We start from the raw sequence: 24,305 nt of genomic DNA on the forward strand, positions 1-24,305 counted from the left end.
CTGCCCTGTTCAATTGCTGTGTTTTGAAAAGGCATTCACAGTACTTTTCTTTACCTGCATGTTGTGCATGTGCAGGCAAGACGAAGGCACATTTGAAATGAGAGGCAGTAGATGGTATCTCCGTTTGTAGAACATGGTGATCCCTGAAAGATTAGATATCTTCCGCTTTAGTGTGCTATCACACTTGCTCAAGATAGGTGTTTCTGTTTGGTGTCTGAAAGATTCCTGTTCATGTTGAGGGAATAAGCTTGTCCAGATTACAAACGATTAGAGAGAATTTGGCTCTAGTGCCAGGGGAAGCTTTTCCATCTACACGCCCTAGCTGTAGAACTGGGCCCAGAAACTAAAATGTGCAGGAGCTCAGCATGCATCACTGCAAGAACTTCAGTAGAGGTAGCAGAGGCACTTGAGTGGGAGCCACAGAAATGGCGTCAGAGCTTTACAAAGGGGGAAAAAGAATAGTGGGTTAACTTCCATAAAGGCTGTCCCAGTGAAGGGAAAGATAGAGAGGAATGGGAGTAAGAGAACAGCAAGCTGAAAGAAGGATGCTTCAGACTTTGCAGGGCTTGAGGAGGTAGAAGCTGGAAACCTGGCAATAAAGAAAGAGTGACACCTTTTTCTCTCCTTGGCTGCTTAAACATCCTATGGTCTTTTAAATGGGTTTGTGGAAGGTGGTTATTTCTTTGTTTTTGTTATGCATTTTGTGTTCTCATTTTGTATTTTTATGCTGTAAACTGCTCTATGATGAAGAGCAGCATACAAATTTAATAAATAATGATAACAATTTGCCAGTAGAGACTTTTGAAACAAAGTGACGGTGTGGGGACAAAATGGAGGTGAGGTGGTGCTGTGAGGCAGCCGTTTACATAGGATTCTTACATACACTTGTTAAGTGAATCATCCCCAAAAGCCAGGAATGAATAGCACCCTCCCATCAGCACATCACTTTGGACAATTCTGTCTAACTTGTGGCATTTTTAATAATTTGCAAACAGCAAGAGCGTTTGGACATTGAGGAAAAGTACACCAGCCTTCAGGAGGAAGCACAAGGGAAGACCAAGAAGCTGAAAAAAGTCTGGACAATGCTAATGGCAGCCAAGTCAGAGGTCAGTGTCATAAAGTGTCATAAAGTGTCGTAAAGATATGCAAATGGCCCTTGACTCTTGTACAAAGAAAAGGTGGTGTTGCTCATGTTGGGAGTAAGAAAGAACCACAGAAGGAAATAGCATGGAGTGTGTGAGAGTCATATGGCTGTTCCAGAGTATTTGGTTATTTATGTAAGTGAACACATATACTGTTAGTATATGCTAACAATGCACACATATACAGGGTCATCAGTGTGCAGTATGCCTTACATGATAACGTTAGCATTAAAAAAAATATTGGAAAGAGCTCACTTAATTTTCCTTGCCAGGTGAGATGAGGTTGGTGGCAACAGGGGGGTGGGGGGCTTCTCAGTGGTTATGTCCACTGAGCATGTGAAAAGCATGTGAAATGCTTTTCCCTGACTGGTACAAGAGTTACCACCCATCTTTTTGTTTTAGAAGTCAAGTAAAACTTTTTTCTTCTCTCGGGTTTTTGATGGTTTCATTGACTTATTTTTTTTAAAAAAAATATTTATTACTTTTAAACACTACAAAAAGGAAAGAAAAAAGAAAAAGAAAAGAAAAAAGACAATACAATACAATATAAAAAGATTACACAACACTAACGCAATAAACTAAACAAAACAAAACAAAGACAGTTTAGCACACATCATACAATTTCAGTATCTTATCTTTCATTCACTTGTTTCAACGACCTCCTCACACCTCCCTTTTTGTATTCCACTTCTATTAATTGTTTCAGCAATTCCTTTCCATCTTCCTCTATTTTCTGTCCTATAATTATCTTAACATATTCTAGCCTTATTTTTCCTTTAATACTCTAATAATCTATTTATACCTAATTCCTTATAACATTTCTACTAAAGCCATATAACTTCATTCCAACATTTTTCTAACATTTATTAATTTTACAATATTTCTATAAATAGTCTTTAAACTTTTTTCCAATCTTCTTCCACCGACTCTTCTCCCTGGTCTCGGATTCTGCCAGTCATTTCCGCCTATTCCATATAGTCCATCAAACTGGTGATCTTCTGTCCGATGCTCTTAGCTCTTTTCCAAGTCCCTTCTGCAGATCTTCTTCGTATTTATACAAAAACTTTACTTTGTCTTCTACTGATCTTATTTTTATTTTCCTTCCTTTAAAGCTGAAGAAGTTTCATTGACTTATTTAATGTTTTGTTAGCTTTTAATTGTTTTTATAAGTCTTATGCTATTACATTGATTTTATTTCAGTTTATTCTTCTTCTGCTTAAGTTTTATTATCCTCTGAGTGCCCCTTTAGTGAAAGTGCGCAGCACAAAAAAATGCTCTGCTATTTGTAAGCCTCAATAATCGATAGCTTATAAAAATGGCACCTGTTGAGCTAATAACTTGAAACTTGGCATACATGATTTGCCTGATGAGGTCTGGGAATGAGCTGAATTTCAAATTGATTCACTAAAAATTTCCACAGGAAAGCCAGCTTAAGCAAGCTGAAGATGAACCCTTTTTACTGCTATGTTTATTATACCAGTATGTCATATGTTTGTTTTTTTTCCAATTTTGATTAAAACTACTGGTGGACTTTATTCAGACTTGTCAAAGAAGATGCACTTTCATTGGTTTGGTGAAGTTCTGAGAAGCAGTTCAAAAGTAATTTTTTTAAAGCCTGTGGCAGTAACTAAATTTTGAAGTGAAAATTTACCAGGGCTTCAGTGTTTGCTATGGGAGCCACCTGGTGGATAATGTAAGCAATGCCTGTTTCTCTAGCTATGGGATATACAGTAGTACCTCCTGTTGCGGACGGGATCCATTCTGGAGCTGCAGTCAGATCCCGAGGTTTCCGCAACTGGAGGAACCGCTTCTGCGCATGCGTGTGTGGCAAAACACTTCCAGATTTGTCACTTTCGCAACCCGAAGTTTACATTACCCGAGGGTAACGTAAGCCAAGGTGCTACTGTAACAGAATGGTGCAATGGTTAGGTAAGAGATTGTCAATCTTTTCAGGCTTCTAGACACATTTTGAAAATGAGAAACTGTTGTGGGGGGTCACAACGCACAACCATGTGTGTACGTCCCCCCATGCCCCACTCAACACTGCAGCACCCTCCTAGACACACTGACACAAATGTGCATACACCTCTAAGGATGGCGAAGGGTGCTAGAAGAGGGTCCCTCTGCATAGTTCCTTCTCAAAATTTCTCTAGCAATACAGTAAGCTTGGATGCTTCATAAGACCATATGAGATCCAGACAACATGGGAAATCTTCGTTGGTCCCTTCATCCTTCCAGTCTGGCATTAGGCCTGAAAGACCAAGGAAGTGAGCACTATTTCTGTTGATTTTGAAGAACAACATTACCATTTACAGAGCACATCTGTTAAGACATCAGCATAAGCCTCCACGCTTGGGTCAATATGAAAGAGCCTTAATGCTGGTGCTAAACTGGCATGCTTTTTGTTGATCAAGTCATGCCTGTTGGCTTCATTGTTTTCCTTATTCTTCTGTGAGCTAATTTGAATGTCCTTTTAATTGAAAGTGGCTAAGAAATAAATAAAAAGTAGGTTTCCTTAACTTCCCTAATTTTCATTTGCTGGAATTACCATCCACCAAATGGTTAGAATGGGAAGAAAGAATAATGGAGAAGATGAAAACAAATTAATGCTGGGTTGGGGCCTGTTCGTTTTTAAAACCACCAGATGGAAGGGGCTTTGACAGGTACAAGTTCATTCTCTCAGAATGAACTGAGCATGAAAACACTCTTTAAGTATGATGCCAGGTTTGGCATGGGATGATCACGATTATATTTACACCACAAGCTTTATGTGTCTGGTTGAATAGTCCATTTCTTAGTGGATGATCCTGGTTGTCGCTTCCTGATGGCTTGCTTTATAATTGGTATTCATAGATGGCAGATTTGCAACAAGAACATCAGAGAGAAATTGAAGGCTTATTGGAGAACATTCGACAGCTCAGCAGGGAGCTTCGTCTTCAAATGCTTATCATTGACAACTTTATACCTCAGGATTATCAGGTACAATAATTGAAGGAGCCCTGTATTTGTTTTGAGAGATTGAGCAAGAATGACCCCGGAAGCGGCCTTTTTCACCCTCAGGACCAGTTGTTACGTTAAAAGCAGCTGTATACTTGCACCTCCCTTAGCATAGTTGCCCAAGCTGCCCTTGTTGTGTCTGAATCTTAGACAGGGCCAGCTTACCCATAGGTGCTAGGGGTGTGGAGCACCCAGGCGCCAGGCTCTCAGGGGCATCAGGCCAAGAGTCCAGGGCCGAGATTTGGAGTCCAGGGATTGAAGAGCCAGGCCAGTCAACAGCCACTGCTGAGTGGAGCAGAGCCCTTCAGAGCGCCGCAGGCTTTTATGCTGCGGGCGCTGAGGCAGCTGGCCAGCTATGCCCTCTTGCGCGCCTGGGATTGGCGGCCTGTCGAGAGGCCCACCCAGCGCATGCACGCACACTGCTCACATGAGGCACACAGCTTCCCTCCCAAGCCTCTGTGGGGATTGCTCTCCTCCCTCTGCCCGCAGTGGTATGGGAGAGAGTTGCGTGCCTCCCCCCAAAAAAGCTCAACATCAACAACTTGGGGGCGTTGGGCAGTTTTTTTGTACCCCAGTGCCACATATGCCAAAGATGGCCCTGATCTCAGAGGACATGCACCTGTGTTACTTTCCCCCCTTCTCTTCTGATTTTTCTTTCAAGGAAATGATTGAAAACTACGTTCACTGGAATGAAGATATTGGAGAATGGCAGCTGGTACGTAAGCACAGCTGCAATGCATGGGAACAGTGATGGGAAACCCAGTGGCGGTCAACAGGGTGGTGGCAGCACATACCTAGTCACCTGTCACTGCATCTGTTGGTGTGGCTTACTGGGATGTGGAAGGACAGCAAGGTCCGTACAGTGCTAAACCACAGGCACAGCTACTCAGGGCTTCCATCAGTGCATATGCACTGCACCAACTTCATCCCTCTCCAGTAAGCCTCAGCAGCGCTGGTGATAGGAGGTCAGGCAAGCTCTCTTGCCCTGCCAGCTGCTACCAGGGCAACATTAGGACAGCCTGAAGGACCTTGATCTTTTATGTTATACCCCCTTTATTATCAGGACTTCCCATATTGTGTTGCTAGACACAAAAGCAGTAACCTACCTGAGTCAGTTTTTTATTATCCAGTGTAAAATACGTGGTCCACTCTTTTCATTAGATGGAATATCTGTGTCTTACATCCGCTTATGGAATGCTTTTGCCAGGGAGGCTCACCTGGCGCCATCGTTACATATCTTTAGGCACCAGGCAAAAACACTTCTCTTCTCCCAGGCCTTTCCAATCTATGGCCTATTTAAACAAATTATCTGTGTGGGGTGGGTGTTTTTATACTGTAAATGGCCCTCTGAACCTCAGATAAAGGGTGGTATAAAAATGTAATTACCGTATTTTTCGCCCTATAGGACGCACTTTTCCCCCTCCAAAAATGAGGGGAAATGTGTGTGCATCCTATGGGGCGAATGCAGGCTTTCGCTGAAGCCTGGAGAGCGAGAGGGGTCGGTGCGCACCGACCCCTCTCGCTCTCCAGGCTTCAGGAGAGCCGCAGCGCCAGCCCCACAAGGTCGGGGGACAGCGGGGAGGCGGAACGCCGCCATCTCGCTGTCTCCCGATGTGGTTTGGAGGCTGACGGCGGGGAGACGCGTGCTTCTCCCCGCCGCCAGCCCCGCCCGCTCCGGGGACAGCGGGGAGGCGCAGCGCGTCTTCCCGCTGTCCCCGGACCTGGTATGCAGGCGGGCGGCGGGGAGAAGAGCGCTTCTCCCCGCTGCTGGCCCCACAAGCGCCTTGGGCGGAAATAAATTTTTTCTTTATTTCCCCCCAAAAAAACATGGTGCGTCCTATGGGCCGGTGCGTCCTATGGGGCGAAAAATACGGTAATAAAATCAAATGAATAAGCACCCAAGCCCTGTCAACACTGACTTCACTGATTTTGGTGCATGGCCAGGATTGCACCCTTAAAATGCTTCTGGGCATATTGAGGACAAAACCTGCCTCTTTTCAAATTGCCGAGATTGCCCTCCTTGCGACAAAGGAAGCCAAAGACCTCCCAGCAGTGTGGTTACTTGGTACAATATCTAATTTCCTTCCTTATCTTCTTCTCTTTTTTTCTTTTAAGAAATGTGTGGCATATACCGGAAATAATATGAGAAAACAGACTCCCGTGCCAGATAAAAAGGAAAAAGATGTAAGTGATCCTTTGCAAATGTAGGCTACTGCAGTCCACCCTTTTCCAGCTTTCTACACTTGCATTTTTTGTATAATTTCCTTCAACTTTGATGCTATACTTTGGTATGACCCACAAATGTCCACTCACAGTGTCTGTTTTACCCCTCCCCAGCCCTTTGAGGTGGACCTTTCCCATGTATATCTAGCTTATACAGAAGAAAGCCTGAGACAGTCTTTGCTGAAACTAGAGAGACCAAGGACTTCCAAAGGCCGATCAAGACCCAAAACTGGCAGAAGGTAAGGATTGCTATAAGCTGTTGTGTTTTGCACCATCTTGAAACTTCATCATCACTCCCATTCTGTTCAATGCCAAATAAAAACTCAATGAATGCCCATGTTGCATGTCTGAAGCTGTCCTAAAATTGCAAAATTTGAGGGTGTCCTTGCTGTGTGCATACCAGGACCAAAGGATTCCGTTTGTGAATGTTGTCAACATTCACTCTGCTTGGGGAACCAGTGAAAGATTATAGAAGTGAAATAAAAGTAGCTCTCAGATGGAATGTGGTTGCAATTAGGAGAATTGAAGCCACTGGCCACCCACAAGTTTACAAGTGGGCAAGAATCTTTCCTCTCCACATTGGCTATCACCTCTTGAAGCAATGAGTGTGAAGACTATTAATATGAGAAGCAATTGGTCAACATATAGTCAGTTATTAACCAAGGAAGATGGGAAATGGAAGCTAAAGCCATACGAGCAAGTAAAGGAGCATGTTTATGACTGGCTACATCACTTTCAGGTGAATCAAATGTTTAGAAAATATATTAAAGAAAGAGGTTACGCAGACAAAGACTCCAAATTTCAGATGGAGATTATAAATAACGAAGTGAAAATCATATCAAAAATGTATAGGATGCTGTTAGACTGGAACCTAGGAGATGAGGAAGTCAAATCGGTGATGATTCGCTGGGCAAAGGATGTACCGTATTTTTCCTTCTATAACACGCAGATTTTTTCTTCTAAAAAGGAAGGGGAAATGTCTGTGCGTGTTATAGAGCGAATGTGTGGTCCCTGGAGCCGAAAAAGCATGCAAAAATCAAATCGCGGCGCTGCACGCTGCACGGAGAAGCGAAACCTGAAAAGAGGAAGCGGCTGCTTTCCTGCATTCTGCCTCAGGGTCTTACTGCCCACCCTCCTCTGTTTCGTTGCTGTGTTTGCTGAAACGGAACAAAGAGCAGGGAAAGCCCCTCCCCTCCAGGCAAGCTCCGGTGCTGCTGGGGGGGAGGGAGAGAGAGGGGGGAAGGGAGAGAGAGAGGGGGGAGGGAGAGAGGGGGGGGGGAGGGAGGGAGGGAGAGAGAGAGAGAGAGAGAGAGAGAGAGATAGATGGCTGGCTTGGGTGGGGGGAAACTTTTGCCTTTCTTTCCTCCCTCCTGTTAAATCCCTCTCCTGCATTCTTAGCCAGCTGCTTCTCTGCACACCCCTCTAATGTCCCTTCTTTGTTTTTCCTTCGCTCCCCACTTAAAATGTGGTTACAAAGCATGGATCCTCAGGATCTTTGCATTGGGTCACCCCAAATTCACCATCAGATCACATAGCATGTCCATGGCTACAGCCTGCCCCCCCCAAAATCACGCACCCACTGTTGCCTGGGGCTGCAATGGTGCAAAAATGTGGTTAAAAAGCATGGGTCCACAGGGATTCTCAGGATCCTTGCATTGGGTCACCCCAAATTCACCATCAGATCACATAGCATGTCCATGGCTACAGCCTGCACCAAAAAAATCACGCACCCACTGTTGCCTGGGGCTGCAATGGTGCAAAAATGTGGTTATAAAGCATGGATCCACAGGGATTCTCAGGATCTTTGCATTGGGTCACCCCAAATTCACCATCAGATCACATAGCATGTCCATGGCTACAGCCTGCCCCCCAAAAATCACGCACCCACTGTTGCCTGGGGCTGCAATGGTGCAAAAATGTGGTTAAAAAGCATGGATCCACAGGGATTCTCAGGATTTTGGCATTGGGTCACCCCAAATTCACCATCAGATCACATAGCATGTCCATGGCTACAGCCTGCCCCCCCCAAATCACATACCCACTGTTGCCTGGGGCTGCAATGGTGCAAAAACGTGGTTAAAAAGCATGGATCCACATGGATCCTCAGGATCTTTGCATTGGGTCAGCCCAAATTCACCATCAGATCACATAGCATGTCCATGGCTACAGCCTGCCCCCCAAAAATCACGCACCCACTGTTGCCTGGGGCTGCAATGGTGCAAAAACGTGGTTACAAACCATGGATGCACAGGGATTCTCAGGATTTTTGCATTGGGTCAGCCCAAATTCACCATCAGATCGCATGTCTGTGGCCACAGCATGAAGCACAAAAATTATACATCCACTGTTTCATTCATAATGTTTTTTCCCTTGTTTTCCTCCTCTAAAAACGATGTGCGTGTTATGGTCAGGTGCGTGTTATAGAGCGAAAAATACGGTAGGTCATAGTATACAATTTGAGGACTGGGAAAAACTTTGGAAGGATGGGCTAAATTTTACGGCGTGTATAACGATAAAGGAAAATGTCATGAAGATGTTCTACAGGTGGTATTTAACACCTATGAAACTTATCGAAAATGTATAAGGTGGACAACAAGTGCTGGAAATGTAAAGACAAGGAGGGCTCCTTTTACCACATGTGGTGGGAGTGTGGGAAAGTGAAACAGTTCTGGGGAAAAATATACATTGAACTAAAGAAGATTTTAAAATATACGTTCACAAAGAAATCAGAAATTTTCCTATTAGGGATATTAGGGCACGAGATAAAAAAGGAAGATTGTAGACCAGTATACTATGCAGTTACAGCAGCAAGGATAGTGTTAGCCCAGAAGTGGAAACAGCAGGAAATACCAACGGTGGAGGAGTGGAGATCAAAGCTGTTAGACTATGCGGAGTTGGATAAACTGACAGGAAAAGTCAGGTATATAAGAGACCAAGTGTTCATCAAGGATTGGGGAAAGTACGTAGATTACCTGGAATATATTAGTGAGGGACAAACAACACTAAAGGGATTCAGAGACGCACTGTGAAAGACTATGAGTTATTGTGCAAAGCAAATAGGAGATAGAGAAAGACATAATGACAGTATAAACTAAGAAATGCGTAATTTTAATCATCACTTCGAATGATTTACGGACAAGCTGAAGGAAGTCTTGAAAGGGATGGTTATGTAACATTGTAAATGTGAAAACTACAATTTTGTGTATTTTTTTCCTCTTCTCTTTTTTTTTCTTTTCTCTTTTTTTATTGCTGTTTGTTTGTGTACTATTTTTTTCTGTTTACCTGTGTGTTAGTCCTTCTTTTTTTTATGGAACTAATCAATAAAAAGAACTCGGGAAAAAAAAATAGGAGAATTGAAGCCACTGGCCACCCACAAGTTTACAAGTGGGCAAGAATCTTTCCTCTCCCAAGAGGATATATTTTTAGCCCAGGGCAGGACTGAACTTAAAGCTGTATTTAGGGACATTGCTTCCCTAAAAGTATATTAGATTAATCTACAGCAAATTATACTCCCTGCCCCCCCCAAACTCTTTCCTCTCCCTGCCCTTGAATCCATGGTTGCTATTGATTACGACACAATTTAGACATGTTTAACATGTTTTAAGCATTTTTTAAAACATGTCAGTGTAAGCGCCTTTTAAATGGTTTGTTGTGACCATGTGCATACCTTAAATGGGGGCATCTTAGCTTCCTCCTGAAATCAGCCTGGTTTCTAGATTTTGTTGTCTGTTATATGCACTTTGATTTGACAGCATTAATTTCTCTCTTCATATAACTTTCCTTCTCCTCTCCAAACAGAAAACGTTCTGCCAAATCAGGCGCTGTGATCGAGTCGTTGCTCCAGTAGACTCTGACAGTGGTGGGACTGCAATAAAGATTAGTGTGTGGCTTAATACTTGGCCCAGATATGCAGATTCTCGTTTCTGGAGATCGCAGAAGAGTTTTGATGTTTGGTTGACACAGAAGTAGCTATAAAGGGCTACACTTGTGTCTTGGAGACAACAAGAAATACATTTGTTTCCCTTGATTTGCTTTTATGTCATCTGTTACATGTATATTATGTTCAATCTAAACTAGATTGTGACTGTAAATTTGTCAATGTTACTAATCCTGCTTTGGGCATTATGCAGGTGAAGCTGTTGAGGATATATGGTGTGTTTAAAATGAACTGAATTGACTGGAAAAGGTTTTGTGTGTGACTGAATTTTAACCAGAATAGCCCTGTTGTGAGTAGATAACCAGGATTCCACATCCTGATAGACCTGTTTTGCTTCCATTTGCCTCTTGTGTTGTTCTGCCTTTGCGCCACTGCAGACTTATTCTGGTAGCTGCAAGTTCTTGGGATGCTCTGAATCCCCTTCTGTCTTAAGTATCCCCTACCACATATGTGCAAATAACTTATTAATTTCTTCAGCATGTACTTCATGTGCATAGACTTTTCTCCATATTGTTATACAAAGATGGACTGTTGTAGACCTTAGGTGGTGATGGGACGTGTTTTGGTTTAGAGGGTAAAGACTGAGAAATCCTTTAGACTGAAGTTGCAGCATGCATTCTACATCAAGTGCCCACCGCTTGATTAACACTACTCATTCTCCCCACCTGACGCCATTTCTAGTCTGAGTGGACATTGTCATCTCTCACTCTTTTTACTGTTGAATCTTTCATCCCCCTTACATTATGTTGCGATGACTTTCAGTGAGAACAGTTGCTGTTGGATAGCTGTGGCAGACTGAACTGAAAAATGAAATCCTGTGACATTATAGAAGGGGCTCTCATAAATAGTCTTAAATGTAGTATCGTGAACAAAACATGCTAGGTTTTTCTTGCATTCGTGAACCTAAATCATCTGGCCTCACTGGTTTTTGGATAAAACAGCTGAGTCTGGGAACGTTTTAGAAAGCCACCTTAGGCTTCATCCCTTCAGTGTTTCAGTGGAGGAACAATAAATGTTGTGAAGGATGTCATGAACTGCTCCATTGCCAATTACCAAGTGATGATTTACAGGTTGTTTACGCAATGGTAGTGTCAGCAGGTTGGTGCATTCTTACCCTCTCTTCAGTTGTACAGTGGTACCTCGTTTAGGGTCCATTTTGTCCACGGCAAACCCGGAAGTACCGGAACAGGTTACTTCTGGGTTTGCCACACGCACAGAAGCGCTAAATTGCGCTTCGCGCATGCGCAGAGTGGCGCTTTGTCAAGCGTCCCTTTCGTCAAGCATCCGGGGCTCCGGAACAGATCCTGGACACAAAAGGAGGTACGACTGTACTTGTTTTGAGTTTAAAAGAAATAAAAGTTTTTCCTTGTTCATCATTCCAGATATTTAGTTGGCACCAGGTTATTTTTCCAATCTCTTATTTATGAAGTGGTGCCACTACCATACACAATATTATGTGTTAATATTGTTTCTTTTGTAACTAAGTATATTGTGTGACAACTGCTGGAGATATCTGTTACTGTATGTATTTTGTAAGTCTTTAAATTAAACATGACACTAACTGTGCGACTTGTATTCTGAAAAATGTGTTGGTTGTTGTGAAATACTCTGATGCTCAAAATAATAATAATAATTTGTCATAACAGGATTTGCGATTGGCACTCTTGAGTCTTACTGATTGTGCTAAATTGCTATAGGCTGTATTGCTCACACACACATGAAAACTATTGACAATTTCAGCTAAATGTCAGTTGTAGGAAAAATTTAGTATGAATATGGAACGCAAACTTGGATTTAAAAAATGGAAATGGGGAAAGACGAGTTTTTTGTTCATTGTTTGGTTCAACCCACTTATATAGGCATAAGGATTGGATCTGATTTGATTCTTTTCGTACATAATGTATTCCGAACTCTCTGCTGGATTAGGAATAGATCAGTGGTTTCATTTCTAATCCATACATTGTTGTAATGGTCATTGCCAAAGGAAGGAATCTCCACCCAAATGCTCACCTGTCTGATAGCCAGTCTGAGTGACTCCACAATTGTGGTGTTATCAGAAGACGCACATTGGGCATGCAAATTGTGTCTGAAATACAGTGTGATTGCATCATCTAATGAAGAAATGTGATAGTTACAATCGACCAATTGGAATGCCAATGCATACATTGACCTTTGATTACTACTGGAACATTTGTCTTTCTCTTGACTAGCTTTAGTTTTGGAGATTTAAAATTCCTGCTTGTCAAGAGGTAGGCAAATTTCAAATGTTGTCCCTTAAAAGCAAGTTTTAGGAGGATCCTGGCAGACTTGACTCTTCAGTTTTTAAAATAACATTTTGCCGTAGTTGTGGGCACTGTTTTTATATAGCTTGTAGCCAGTTTGGGCCAGTTCTTTAGTCTTAAAATGCTAACAAGTCTAAAATAGCACACAGGTTTTGTATTGTTTTTCTCAAAAGTGGCATTCCAGGTTAGACACAGCCTTAGGACCGTTTTGAAGAAAGGAGCAAGAGACTCTTAACAGGAGCTTCAGTGAAAGTTCACAGCACCACAGTACAGTGCTTCATAGTCCTTTGTTGACTCATGCAATGCAAGTCCAACCTTGCTTGTGCACACACAGATGCCTCTCCAACAGAGCAGTCGTCTTAATTTAGGAAAATTGGCCCAAAGCCTTTAATTTTTTCCTTAGTTTCAGGGTCAGCATCTGAAATGGTGTCTGCATGGGTTTTGTGGAGTCGTTTTCTTAAATGACTTAACCGGTTCCTGGACCACAAGAATAGGAGGAGATGTCTCGCTCCATGCCTTTGGAATTAGTTACCCTGTGTTCTTTACCATTCTAGCAAGTGCTTATTAGTCCATGCCATCAAGTCTGTATATAAGGGCGTAAATACCAGATGTAAAATTGGTCCCTATTTATTGTTTTGCTAACTTTTTTGAGAGTTACAATTTCTGGTTGCATTGTGTACAAAGTGTGTTCCTTATGTTGTATATAGTGACACAATGTCTTGACATTGAGCATGTTGATGCCTAGAAATAAAAGAATTGGATTCCCAACATATTTGTGCAGTCTCTCTCTCTGCCAATTCACACATCACAGTGAGCCATAGCTAATATCTTACAATGAATGAGCAGAATGCTATCATTTCACTCCTCCCCTAGCAAGAGTGGAAGCAACAAGTTTTGGTTTGCATTTTATCCAAATTGGGTATTGTGGTCTGGAAGCCAAAAACAAACCTTTGATTCAGAGAATAATAATGATGGTGATGATGATGATGATGATGATGATGATGATGATGTATTATTTGTATGCCACCCATCTGACTGGGTTGTGATTTTGTTGAGGTTTTAAATTCATCAGTTCTGTGGGGAAATACTTCAGTAGATAAACACATATAGGATAGTAGGCTCTCAAAGGCACAAGGAAAGGTTATATACATGTTGTCCAGATCCCTGATTATTATCTTCTAAAGCAACTATTCTATTCTCAACTTAAGAATGGAAAGCGAAATACTGGTGGACAACAAAAGAGGTTTAAAGATGCCTCAAGGCAAATCTTTACAAATATAGTATGAGCACTGACAACTGAGAAACACTGGCCTGCAAGCGCTCCAATTGGAGAACAGCGTTTACCTAAGATGTCATGGACTTTGAAGAAACATGAATCCACAGTCACGGACTCACTGTTAAGACCGTTTTCATGGAAGACAATCTTACTCTATGAGTGATCGCCAAAGAGAAGAGAGATATACCATATACATGGGGGAAAGTTACAAAAAGCAGGGGAACTACCCCTTAGTGAAAGGCAGCTTCTTAAAGATTGTGCTTTGCTGGGAAGGAACAAGGTGGTAGTGATCAACACATTCACAGTAACCCATTAATCACACACCTACATCAGCACAACCAGATGCCTTCATCTGTCCCAGCTGCAACTATGCGTGTGTCTCCTATACCAGTTTCTACAGCCACAGCAGGCGCTGTGACTCCAATGATTTGACGTTACCCCCAAAGTCACACTTTTCCAGATGGATGTGATCTTCCCGGGACCTGCTCAGAAAGGGCAGGTAATGAATTTATTATTATTATTATTATTATTATTATTATTATTATTATTATTAAACCAAATTACTCTATTTCTATCTTTTCTCACATATTGGATTACCTGACTTAACGGTATGTATTTGTGTGCCTGTTTTATAGTAAGCCACTTTGAGGGTTTGGTCAGACATAAATGATGATTTAGAAAATTTAAACACAAATATATAATCAGTATGGATTTCTCTCATGCTAATATTGCTTTTTCATCTCTACAATAAAAAGCAAAAACTGGAGTAAGTGTGTGCATGAACCGTATGAGGTTTAGTATTTCTGTTTCCGTCATAGAAATGAAAATGACCAAACGTGGGGAAGCAGAAATGCAGACTATGATTTGGGACACAAATAGGGGTAAAGGTGTCTGTCATTTTATTTCTTGTTTGATCTTGGTGTTATCAAGAAAAAGGGTTAAGGGGTAGAAGTGCCACTTCAGAAAGGGGGAGAGATAACAGATTTTTATCACCGTGACGGTACCAAAACTGCTAACATGAAACAGAGGAAATGGTTATGATTATGTGAGTGGAGCAAATTCATAGGAACCATTGGAGAAGCATTCTCAGAATTTGCACCAAACTGCAGTGGGGGTGTAGCAGCCCTGTCAAAGGAAGAATTGAAGAATCATCTGCTAGTTTACAGGGGGTGGAAAATCAAAGAAAAGATGAATTCATTCCAAAATGGTATTTCATTATTCAGCAACATAGTATAACTCCACAACCACTGTGGTGAAAGGACGGAAGAGGCATAAAGGAGAAGAGAACAGTGCCAGAACACAAATGAGTAAAAATATTAATAATAATGGGGGGGGGGGGCAAAGCCTCAAAACAATGCTGAGGTATGAAGTACTATGTGCGCCCCATTTCTCTGAACAATGAGACTTAGGACTCATCCACGCTGTCATTTAATTAGGATAGGGAGCTAATAATAATAGAAGAAGAAGAAGAAGAAGAAGAAGAAGAAGAAGAAGAAGAAGAAGAAGAAGAAGAAGTAGTTTATTATTTATACCCCGCCTATCTGACTGGGTTTCCCCAGCCACTCTGGGTGGCTCCCAACATAATATTAAAAAGAGGATAAAACATTAAAAGCTTCCTGTACCTCCATTAATTCACCACTGTCCATATGACATTCCCCTTCAGTCGCTGCCTTCCCATACTCTGCCTTCCCTCAATGTAGATTTTCTCAATTAGGGATACTCTGTAAAGGGGAAATTAGGAGAAAATTGGGATTGAGCAAGGGGAAAGTGTAGGAAGGCAGAGATTTGGAGAACATCATATGGAGAATGGAGAATTACGGTAATGGAGGTACAGGAAGCTTTTGTAACCACATTAAACAACAGCAGGAATGAACCATCAAACTATTCCTCTGAAATGTGGTTTATTTACAAAAGTACAAGTAGATTGTAAGTAAAGGTAAAGGACCCCTGGATGGTTAAGTCCAGTCAAAGGTGACTATGGGGTTGCTGCGGTCATCTAAGGCCGAGGGAGCTGGCGTTTGTTCAAAGACAGCTTTCCGGGTCATGTGGCCAATATGACTAAACCGCTACTGGCGCAATGGAACAATGTGACGGAAACCAAAGCACATGGAAACACCGTTTACCTTCCTGCCGCAGCAGTACCTATTTATCTACTTTCACCAGTGCGCTTTCAAACTGCTAGGTTGGCAGGAACAGGGACAGAGCAACAGGGGCTCACCACCGTCGTGTGGATTCAAACCACTGACCTTCTGATCACTGACCTTAACACTCAGCGTTACCAGAGGATAGGTACCAGAGAATTCTGATGAAAATGGGACCAGAAATTGCTAATGTTCACACATTCATCCAACATCCAGAATGGAATGGAAATCAATCCAGCAAATACAGTTTGTATGATTATGTACCATTCCCCCTCCATTTGCATTGCATTTCCTTGGCAATGAAATGAATGGGGTGCAATAATGTAATTCAATTTTAATTTATGTGATATACGTAGGTTATATAGTTTCACCACAGCAGATGGCAGAATAAATAATGTAGGTTTTGGTGGGAGTCAAACTGCAGCATAATGGAAACTGTGTTGCATGAATACAGGGCAGAATGGAAAACGACATTACATCCCAGGGGTGATGAAAATCTTTCATCCCAGGGGTGATCATGAAATCACTCTCTAAGAGTTAAAGAGATGCATCTACCATCTATCCTGGACCATTTACAGTAATTTCCCTTTTCAAAAGAAAAAAGAGGGGAAGAGATGTTAGGTCTTGCTTGGCCAATGGAAGCCACATTCCACCCTCAACACATTTCATTTTACACCTTCTGCAGGTATAAACAAATGTAACTTCTTGGAGTGCTTCATTCTTGAGTCATGCCAGTTGAAGTAGTCTAACACAGGATCAGACCATACATCCACAAACAGTTTTTAGAAGCCAGCCAGGGCACCAGTGAGGTTAACTGAATAATGCCTTTTGCGGACATTGTCGTATGCCCGGTCTCCAATCAGAGGGAAGATTGTAAGCATGTTCAGCTGCATGTGATTGCAGTCCTCCTTCAGGTCTCCCTACTCGTTGTGGAGATGGTGGGAGCCAGGCTTGTGTGACTCTGTTGCCTTCTTCATGGGCAGTGGTTGTGTTTGCAGCTAGCATCTGAAGAAGCCTATAGAAGTTTGATGTTTACCTATTTCATAAAAATATATATACTGTTCGATTGTAGAAAGGCAATCAAAGCAGTTTACACTGATTGTTCGTTGCAATCAATCACCTACAGAGGACATTTAGACAGGCACCTACAATCCTGATAGTTTGCCACCTGCTGAAAACAGATTTGTTTCACCAAGCGTGTTCAGAGAATTAATTTGATTTCATGTTGGTCATTCGTTCCTTAACTTATGATGTCAGAGTTTTATGAGATATTAATGATTTTATTGTACAACACCTTGATAGTTCTTTAAAATGAACTGGAAGTTTTAATAATTTTTTTAAATAATTTAAATAAATTAATATTCTCTGTGTGGAAGGCATTATTTCACTTTGTTGGTTCTTTTGAGATAATTAGTGTGGTTGCTGGAGATGCTCTTGATTCAGAGGGTTGAACTATAGAGAATGTTTCTTTTGGAGTGTTTTGAATGTCAAATATTAAAAAGGAAAGAGAATTTCTGAATCAATGTAATTTTAAGCCCTGAATTTAGCGGTTTTATAGATGCTCCCCTTTTAACAGGCAATGTTTTACTTCTGTTGTGAAAGTGAAACACATAATTAAGATTTCTCTCCCTATACTCCCACCCCCCAAATTTAATACTTTGCACCCCCAAATTTAATACTTTGCAATTGCTTCTATATTCCTGACATGGCAGCTCCAGGTGGGCCCCCAGTTGCTATGTCTAGCAGGTCTGGGAATGTGGTTCCACGTTTCTGTAAAGGCCTGTCAGGCTGGGGGGTGGGGGAGAGAGCTTACAAGTGCCGCCCACATTTTTATCGAGCATTTTCTTTTTTCTTTAGAACAGCTCTCTTCTATATGCTTCTAATTCTTTAGAATACGTTCATCCTGAGTGTTTTTAAAATTCTCAGCTTGGCTCATGCCATGTTACCAAGGAAGGAGGAAGCCGAATGTTCAACTAACTCTCTTTCGTCATTCACTTAGCAGTTGTTACAGCTATTGTCACATTTCCCCACTAAAAATAAGTGTCTATTAATTTTTCAGCATCTGATTAGTATTTACTCTGACATCACTAGAGGTATGCAATGCCTTTTAGACTGGCGTAGGATTGTTGAGAGGCTGGAGGCTGACAGCAACTATGATTCTATTCTGAGCTAAAAATCACTATTTAATCCGCACAATGTCATTGTGGTTACTGGTAGCTTCCAGTTTGCATCATCCAACCACAGTCTAGACCCAGAAGACAACAGAAGGAATAAGAGTAAAGTTATTAACTGACTTTTTAACTGTTCTTGGTTTTAACATCGATTTATGCATATAATATAACAGGAACTCGGCATAGATTTTTGGTAATTATTTTATTGATCTTTCTTGGTAAATCTGTACACAGATTGCTTGGGTTTGGGGGTGGGTAGGTGGGGGGATATTTATTTATTTCAACATCAAGTAGTGCCAGCGATTAACTCAAACTCAGGGCAGTTCACAAATAATAATAAAAAATGCAACAAAATATTGTAAACTAAGCAGTACTTATGCATTCCTACCCTGCCTTTTATATCATAGCATCCAACTAAAGGGAACCCAACTGCAGTATGTTTCAATGGGGGCAAGTGAAAAGATGTTTCTAGAGTTATTTATTTTATTTTATTTTTATTTTCTTTAATTCATTCATTCATTTGGCATATTAGTCACTTGTTACCTGAAGGCAGGGGTCGTCAACATTTTTGGACCAAAGGGCACATTTCAAATTATGAAGGTACCAGCCACAGAATGGCTGCTGGGTGTTTCTGTGATATATCAGAAAATGGCTGTGGAGAGGCGGACATGTCATAACACAAAAATTATAGAGAGTACAATCATGGTAAAGCTGTTCCATAACTGTACAGTGGTACCCCAGGTTAAGTACTTAATTCATTCCGGAGGTCTGTTCTTAACCTGAAACTGTTCTTAACCTGAAGCACCACTTCAGCTAATGGGGCCTCCTGCTGCTGCCGCGCCGCCGGAGCACGATTTCTGTTCTTATCCTGAAGCAAAGTTCTTAACCTAAAACACTATCTCTGGGTTAGTGGAGTCTGTAACCTGAAGCATATGTAACCTGAAGCATATGTAACCCGAGGTACCACTGTATTTCCATACAAGAAAATTCTTAACCTGTTGAATTTCTGCCTGTCGTATTGCTGTCAAAGGTACAAAACCCAGCTTCCCCCAATAGTAACCATAAAGCAAAGCCTAGGCTGCCATTCTGTACCAAATTAGCTAGGAGTAAGGCCCTTTAAGCATAAAGACTTACCGTAACTCTGAATAGGCATGTATACCATTGTACTATAACTTAATTATATTGAGTAGAATTCGTTGTCACGCTTTCTCAATCATGCTGTCTGTGCAAGTATTCCAGCATGTTAATAATAATAATAATAATAATAATAATAAATTTTATTTATATCCCGCCCTCCCCAACTGAAGCTGGGCTCAGGGCGGCTAACAACAATCAAAATAATCCAACGATTCTAAAAACATTTCATTATAAAAATTAATTAAAATCAAATTTATGGCAACCGATAAGCAAAATTCTGTGCAGATTGCCAGAGGAGGGGGGTCAGGCTGCGCCCTGACCAAAGGCCTGGTGGAACAGCTCTGTTTTGCAGGCCCTGCGGAAAGATGTCAAGTCCCGCAGGGCCCTGGTCTCTTGTGACAGAGCGTTCCACCAGATTGGAGCCGCGGCCAAAAAGGCCCTGGCTCTAGTTGAGGCCAGCCTAACCTCTCTGTGGCCTGGGATCTTCAAGATGTTTTTATTTGCAGACCGTAAGTTCCTCTGTGGGACATACCAGGAGAGGCGGTCCCGTAGGTACGAGGGTCCTAGGCCGTATAGGGCTTTAAAGGTTAAAACCAGCACCTTAAACCTGATCCTGTACTCCACCGGGAGCCAGTGCAGCTGGTATAGTACCGGATGAATGTGATCTCGCAGTGAACACCCCATAAGGAGTCTCACCGCGGCATTTTGCACCCGCTGGAGTTTCTGGGTCAGTCTCAAGGGTAGCCCCACGTAGAGCGGGTTACAATAATCCAGTCTGGAGGTGACCGTCGCATGGATCACAGTGGCTAGGTCAGGGCGAGAGAGATAAGGAGCCAACTGCTTAGCTTGGCGGAGATGAAAAAATGCTGCCTTTGTTATAGCTGTAATCTGCGCCTCCATAGAGAGGGAGGTATCGAAGATTACACCCAAACTCTTAACGGACGGTGCTGGCACTAATTGCACCCCCGCAAGAGATGGGAGTTGCCCCCTCAATCCCATATCGCCCCGTCCCAGCCAGAGGACCTCTGTCTTCGAAGGATTTAACTTCAACCGGCTCCCACGTAACCATCCAGCCACAGCTTCCAGACATCTCGCCAGTGTGTCTGGGGCCGAGTCAGGATGGCCACCCATCAACAGATAGAGTTGGGTGTCATCGGCATACTGATGGCAACCCAGCCCAAAACTCCAGACAAGCCGGGCGAGGGGGCGCATAAAGATGTTAAAAAGCATCGGGGAGAGAATCGCACCCTGAGGCACTCCACACACCAAGGAGTGGCGCGATGACAATTCCCCCCCAAGCGCCACCCTCTGTCCCCGACCAGAGAGAAACGAGCGCAGCCATTGAAGGGCTGTGCTCTGAATCCCAACGTCGGCAAGGCGGTGGTCCAGGAGTTCGTGATCGACCATGTCGAAGGCTGCTGACAGGTCTAAAAGAATCAGCAGCCCCGACCCGCCTCGATCCAGCTGCCTACGGAGATCATCTGTTAGGGCGACCAGAGCCGTCTCGGTCCCATGACCAGAGCGGAAGCCGGACTGGAATGGATCCAGGGCCGATGTTTCATCCAGAAACCTACCAAGCTGTTCAGCAACCGCTCTCTCAATCACCTTACCCAGGAATGGAAGATTCGAAACTGGGCGGTAATTGGATAGATCTAAGGGATCTAATGATGTTTTCTTTAAGAGCGGGCGCACCACTGCCTCCTTCAGTTCCCCTGGGAATATCCCGGTGCCAAGGGACAAATTGATGATATCACCCAGGGGGGCCCGCACCCCTCTGGGGTTCTTCAGATTCCCCAAAGCTCATTTTGTGTGTTACAGGGAACGGGGGGGGAGGGGGGAACCCATTTCATAAGCAGAAGTCCTTGTGCAGGGCTTCTAATCTAGACTTAGGAATGAGCAGTGAGGTGGTGAAGTTCACTGATGATACAGACAGAGTGTGAGACGCTCCAAAAAAAACTCTCCAAACTGAGTTAATAGAGGTGAAATTGTGAGTTCAGTTCAATATAGTGCAAAATGATGCATGTTGGGACAAAAAATAATAATAATCACATATACGCTCATGGGATCTGAACTATTTGTGATGGAAAAGGAAGGAAACCTTGGAATAAGAGTGGATAGTTCAATAAGGATGTCAACCCAATGTGCGATGGCCGAGAAAAAGGCAAATTCCAAGCTACGGATCATTAGGAAAGGATCATTGAAATAAAACTACCACTATCATAATGCCATTCTCCAAACCTATGGTACGACTTCATTTGGAATACCGTGTACCGTTCTTGAGGTAGCTTCACCACAAAAGGGAATACTGTAGAGTTGGAAAAGTTTCAGAAAAGGGCAACCCATCAAGGTGATGGAGCGGCTCCTTTATGAAAAAAGCTTGCAGTATTCGGGACTTTTTAGTTTAGAGAAAATATAAGCAAGAGATGAGACGGCAGAAATTCATAAAATTAAGCATGCCTTGTAGAAATGTTTGTATGCCTCTCTCGCACCACTAGAACTCATGGGCCTCCAAAGAAGCTGAATGTTAGAAGATACAAGGCAGATAAAGAAAGCACTTCTTAGACTATGGAACTTCCACAGGAGACAGTGAGGGCCACCAACTTGGGATGGCTTTAAAAGAGTATTCGGCAAATTCATGAAGAGGGCTATCAAAAGTTACTAGCCATGATGACTATGCTCCATCTCCACAGTTGGAGGCACTAAGGCTTCTGAATATCCTACAAGCATCATCTGAAGCACTTCTTTGTGCGCCCTGGACACAATGCTGACCAGCGCCTCCATGAACAGCTGAGAGTTCAAAATGGCCCCCAGGCTGCACACCTGGTCCTTTAGGGCCACAGTTACCCCATTCAGAACCAGGGAGTCATCCACACCTGCCTGCCCCCTGTCCCCCAGAAACAGAACTTCTGTCTTGTCGGGATGTGACCTCAATCTGTTAACCACCCTCCAAACACCTCCAGACACTCACACAGGACACTCACCGCCTCCAGTGATTATGATTCAAACTAGAGGAAGAACTGGCACCCACAGCACGTTTATCAAGATATGAGTACCTGTACCTCATTTTTTTTTACCAAAAAAAGAGAGAGCACTGAGTTGATTAACTCAGTAGGTGGCAATGGGGACCATGCTGTAGGGGACAAGTCAGTATCATTAGTCCCCATGTTTCCTGAGGAGGAAAGGTGAGAGGTGATTTATGAAATAAATGCTTAACTGTTGTCACCTACTATGCTCTTTTTATTAATCTACATCACTGGGTTGTCACATACAGACTGGAAAAATATATGTGTAGCTGGAACAATTACAGTGGTACCTTGGGTTAAGTACTTAATTCGTTCTGGAGATCCGTTCTTAACCTGAAACTGTTTTTAACCTGAAGCACCACTTTAGCTAATGGGGCCTCCCACTGCTGCCACGCCGCCGCTGTGCAATTTCTGTTCTCATCCTGTAGCAAAGTTCTTAACCCAAGGTACTATTTCTGGGTTAGTGGAGTCTGTAACCTGAAGCGTATGTAACCCGAGGTACCACTGTACTTCCTAGTCCTGAACATTGTTCAGCAGTTTGCGTAAGCTGCAGTCGAGAATCCACAAACATCACTAAGGACCTCATTCCAGAGGACTTGACAAAACCCTGGGACATGATGTTTTAATTTCAGGGCTATTCTAAGACTTGAGAGGCCTCTTGGCAAGAGTTGCCTCCTCTGCTAATGAGCATCCCTGATTGATTTACCCAGCAGAAGTGACTGTGCTCCTTTGACTAATGACACTATAACTGGCACCAGACAACTGCCATTTTAACTTCCCACAATGCGCCAATGTATTGTTGCTTGGGAGCACTGCAGGAAATTAAAATGACAACCACTAATGGTGTCAAGCACTGGGAAGACATGTTTCAAAGAGAGAGAAAGGGGGGACGCCCCTATAAAAATGAGGAAGGGGGAAAAGAAACCTTGTTTAATAATAATAATAATAATAATTTATCATTTCTACCCCGTCCATCTGGCTGGATTTCCCCAGCCACTCTGGGCGGCTTTCAACAGAATATTAAAAACAGAATAAAACTTCAAACATCAAAAACTTCCCTAAACAGGGCTACCTTCAGATGTCTTCTAAAAGTTGGGTAGTTGTTTATTTTCTTGACACCTGATGGGAGGGCATTCCACAGGGCGGGCGCCACTACCAAGAAGGCCCTCTGCCTGGTTCCCTTAACTTCACTTCTCGCAGTGAGGGAACCACCAGAAGGCCCTCAGCGCTGGACCTCAGTGTCCGGGGTGAACAATGGGGGTGGAGATGCTCCTTCAGGTATACTGTTTAAAAATAAAAAGGTGGGGGAATAAAGACCCTGTTTAACTGCATATGATTTTAAAAAATAAATAAATGAAGTAACTGTGCATATGGTGCTACCTGGATGACCTCATTATAAGGAAGCTTCCTATGCTCTCCCTACTTCAGAAGCAGAGAAGGGACTTTGAAGGACATTCTGCTGAGATCTAGATGTTGCTGCCACCTGTAACTCCTAAAACCAGTGGTCTCCTTCTACAAAGGTCCTTCTACAAAGGAGTGCACCGTAACTCCTAAAACAATGTAAAGCATCAATGGATTCTGTGGGTCTGTTTCTGTTGCTATTTTTATTTTATCTCATTAATAGTTGGCTTGGATGGAATTTCCTTGAGTTTTTACACAAGGAATTTGCCGACTTGTTCTTCTGATTTCCAGTACGCTGGGCACATGCATGCCATGAGATAAGCAGCATGCTGGACATTACGAACCTAATTTTATTACAAGAGCAAGTCATGAGCAAAAGGTGTTTTATATAACTGTCCAGTTTGTCTTTCCCACTGCTTAATCTCCATATGCATCAAAACTTTGAGTCTCTTCCTACTATTAATTAAGGCTTGTGAGATTATTTTAAGGCATAAGTATGATTTCAATACATCCCATTAGTAGAGGCTGTGCTATTTCAATAAATTACTGTATGGCTGAGAGAAAAATGGCGTCCT

At 42.6% G+C, this 24,305-nt stretch overlaps 1 protein-coding gene across 2 annotated transcripts in view; it reads left to right on the top strand.

The window, feature by feature from the left end:
• KIF3A (kinesin family member 3A) overlaps positions 1-13,351 on the top strand; it is a 33,503-nt gene extending 20,152 nt beyond the window's left edge. For both annotated transcript variants that reach the window (XM_083720232.1, XM_083720231.1), the window contains 6 exons: positions 996-1,106; positions 3,996-4,121; positions 4,801-4,854; positions 6,255-6,323; positions 6,477-6,601; positions 10,161-13,351. In XM_083720232.1, coding sequence (XP_083576358.1) covers positions 996-1,106; positions 3,996-4,121; positions 4,801-4,854; positions 6,255-6,323; positions 6,477-6,601; positions 10,161-10,209 — 534 coding nt within the window. In that variant the 3' untranslated portion in view covers positions 10,210-13,351. The remainder of the gene's footprint in view (positions 1-995; positions 1,107-3,995; positions 4,122-4,800; positions 4,855-6,254; positions 6,324-6,476; positions 6,602-10,160) is intronic.
• The last annotated feature ends 10,954 nt before the right edge of the window (positions 13,352-24,305 follow it).

This window comes from Podarcis gaigeae, assembly GCF_964106915.1.
Source record: "Podarcis gaigeae genome assembly, chromosome: 2".
NCBI classification, from domain to species: Eukaryota; Metazoa; Chordata; class Lepidosauria; order Squamata; family Lacertidae; genus Podarcis; species Podarcis gaigeae.